The 3,332-nt window shown below is 39.7% G+C and overlaps 1 protein-coding gene across 1 annotated transcript in view; it reads right to left on the bottom strand.

Moving 5' to 3' along the window:
• The window catches only part of MSANTD1 (Myb/SANT-like DNA-binding domain containing 1), a 22,602-nt gene extending 19,675 nt beyond the window's left edge, over positions 1 to 2,927 (bottom strand). The window contains 2 exon segments of the mRNA XM_010139594.1: positions 2,210 to 2,474; positions 2,894 to 2,927. Coding sequence (XP_010137896.1) covers positions 2,210 to 2,474; positions 2,894 to 2,927 — 299 coding nt within the window.
• Positions 2,928 to 3,332: the final 405 nt, after the last annotated feature.

The raw sequence follows: 3,332 nt of genomic DNA, 5'->3' as shown, positions 1-3,332 counted from the left end.
CCGGTGCTATGTTCTCCCATGTCATGCTTACTAACCCTACCTAATCATTACAAAATATTCTTTCAAAACAGAGCGTTTTCCCACGTTCCGGATCTTCTTTTTCAGTTTATGGCACAATGCAGCGATGATGCCCAGAAATACAGTGAGGTAAAGCATCAAGTACCCTGCAGGCACCAAAACAGGGGTTAAAACTCAGCTGCCTCACAGTAAAGCCAGTGGTCGGTGGCAACTCCTGTCATTTACAGTTTCATCACAACGTTTCCTATCCTCACACACCAACAAAAAGTACCCAGAAAACTAGACATTTTAAGTCGTATCTTTTGTTTGTCCCTGTTTTCTCTACCACCTTGTCTGAAAGCAAAGCACAGAGGCGTGCTTTGGGTAAGAACGAACAACAATAAAGATGCATTTCATATTCAAGAGTACAAAATGAAACAGCACCGTGACTGTGCAAGGCAGTTTTCTAACTCTCCTGAATTAGCATCTTAATCAATCGGCAGGGAGCTGCAGTGCACTGCAAAACAGAGAAGCAGCATGACGACATGCCACAGAAGCAATCGTAGAAGTTCACAGAAACATAAGAAGAATTTTTTTGAAAAGTGCTGCGTTTCTCCACATACACACGCAGGCACGGTGCGTGTATGTGAGTGGTTGCGTTGCTTCCCTTCCCCCGAAGCAACTTTGAAGTAAAAACATTCATTAGAAAAACTGAGACAGTCTGATTGATGACAACGCTGAAAATTTAGAACAAAGGCTGACACAAACAACCTAACCCACTTGGCAATTACTGCACTTAAATATCGTGCAGCATTGCTCGTCACCTGCAAAATCTCAGTGCCACGAGATGCATTTCTCAGCAGGGAGGGCTGCAGATTTAGCAGACTAAGCAAAAGGCCTGGTAGCCAAAAACTCCTGACTTCTAAATCTGCACCCGAGAGTGAATTTCTGGGTGATGCTGGGCAAAAATCTATCTTATTCCCAGCTTTCTCATCTCCAGTCTGGGTGAAGAAAATGGTAAGGATTTCATCAGGGTTAGTAAAACGTTTGGAGACATTAGCATTTGCTACAAAACATCGAGGTTAATATTAAGGGAAATGATTAAAAAGATTATGCTTGCGGATCATACAAATGTAGAAGAAGGACATTCAAAGTTAAGGGGTTTACAGGATTTTCCCTAGTTTTCTATTTGATGAGTAGTCTCTGCATTAAATACAACAAGGGTGCCTTACAGAAAAGCAAGCAGTTTTAACATGGTTGCCTGCTGTAATAACCTTTTTTATTATTAATACGAGCTTTGAGGAGAGATTAAATAAAAGAGTCACATATTTGATTTTCTTGCATTACAAGCACATCGCTCAAATCACCACTCAGGATTTCCAGTATGAGGCAGTTTGTGCCTCACAGAGATAAGATTTTTTTTAAAAAGGGGAAAAATAGATATGCAAATATTTCTGTTAACTGCTAATTATTTTTTGCCTGCAAACAACAAATGCACAAATGCCTCGCGTTTTCCAAATCCAGCTTCCCCTCCTGACTGACACTGCCTGTTCTTTATCATCCCCTTGTAGACACCTCCGCCCTCCCCCCAGCTCCTTTGGAGCAGTATTGACGGTGCACGTTGATTCTCTCTCTGCAGATATAATAGTTCTTTCGCTGCTGCTGCTGCTGCTTATAATTATAGCAATGTGTGTCACTCAGTAATAAGACATTCAATTATTCTTGGCCCCGTGAAGTGTAACCCTTCCCCTCACGAGAACAAAATCTAGGAGCTGCAGCCCCCCAGAAGGTTATTCTGGTTTGGTTTTTTCAGAACTTCGCCTCACAATACCGATTCTCACTGGCCACTTCAAACTGCAGGAGTTTCGCTGCAAGGAGCTGCTGCCAGGCTAACACAAGCAGTCTCCTCGCAGCAAAGAGAGAAAAAAAGAAATCTCTTTTCCCCCTAAACACATTTCCAACCCTCTGCATCGTAACAACGCTGGCTAATTATAAAGAAACAAAGTTGTCCCGGAGTTTTACGCGCGAAGGGGCAAAATATTAACAATGACGTAACAGCACTGGCAAGAGAGAATTTTAAAAGCGATATGAACAATCTTTAAGCTTTTGTCGACGGATTTCTTCTAGGAGACTTCTCTCTGAAAGGCAAAAAAAATCACTGCGTTGTCCCTGCTAAAATCTCTTAAAATAAAAATAATGAACTGAAGCTTACCTGTACTGGAATGTCATATTTGTAATTTTTATCTTTATTTCCTCTCCGTGGCGAATTTCTCCAGTCATTTCAAAGAGTTTGTTAGCCATTTTCTCATAAACTTTGGCATTCCTTTTAGTTTGTTTCAGCTCATCAAAAAATTCTTCCCAAACCAGCATTAAACCTCTCATCTCTGCATCAGTCCAGTTCCTGGCCCTCCTGTGTTTCTCAGTCTGAGAAGAGACAATGTAACTGGGAATTTCTGCTGCAGCCATTGCTGACTGACCTGAAAGGGTTTTAAAAGAGGACACTTAATATAGATTGAGTTTTTAGCTTAGGTTTTTTGTAGTGCAAGACATGCATATGTGGATAAAGAATTTGAATGACAACAGAACATATGAAACCTTTTTGCAACAGCTTGAAGCTTGAGTGCACAAAATGGGGCCTACATCTGACAGGCAGGAATTTAGTTAAAAGCTTTTAAACAGAGAAACGTCATTTTGATGTCACGTTTCCATAGCAACAGAGCAACTGCATAAGCTACAACAACAAAAACCTTTTAACTGAAAGCCAAAGAATCAGGACAAAGTTGACAGGCCATCAATATTAAAGCTTTTAAACACTTTAGGTTTAACAAAAAAAAGATCTATGCAGCCTTTGAGAAGCTGCTTTTAAGTTTCTACTTCTTTTTTAGCTCTCCCTTACCTTTTAGGCAGACAATCTGCTAGCAGGGGGTCATGGTCGCCTGAACCAGCTTTTAAGTTGCACCTTGACAGACTCTCTAGGAGGTTGCAAGGACTGAGGCCATGTACACAACAAAAAAAAAAAAAAAAAAAAAAAAAAAACTTTTTTTTTCTTTTACAAAATATCCGATGATAAAATGTCACCAGAAGAAGTTCAGTAATAGTGAAAAAAAAAAAAAAAAAAAAAGCTTTTTTTTCCCTTGCAAAGATATTCTGCAAACAGCTTCAGCCAGCTTTATGAAAACTATACATCTCTAAGCTAATAAATGTTTAAGCAGGCAGGCTCATTAAAACGGAGCCTGCATCTGGGTTTAAGAACATGCACAAAATAGTATTTAAGTGTTGAAATAGAGAGAGAAATGTACATATAATTTCAATGCAAAGCCACTTTATTTTTGCGA

This window comes from Buceros rhinoceros, unplaced genomic scaffold, assembly GCF_000710305.1.
Source record: "Buceros rhinoceros silvestris isolate BGI_N320 unplaced genomic scaffold, ASM71030v1 scaffold1267, whole genome shotgun sequence".
Taxonomy (NCBI): Eukaryota; Metazoa; Chordata; class Aves; order Bucerotiformes; family Bucerotidae; genus Buceros; species Buceros rhinoceros.
The sequence above is the reverse complement of the archived record's forward strand: the minus strand, read 5'-3'. Positions and strand labels throughout refer to the sequence as shown.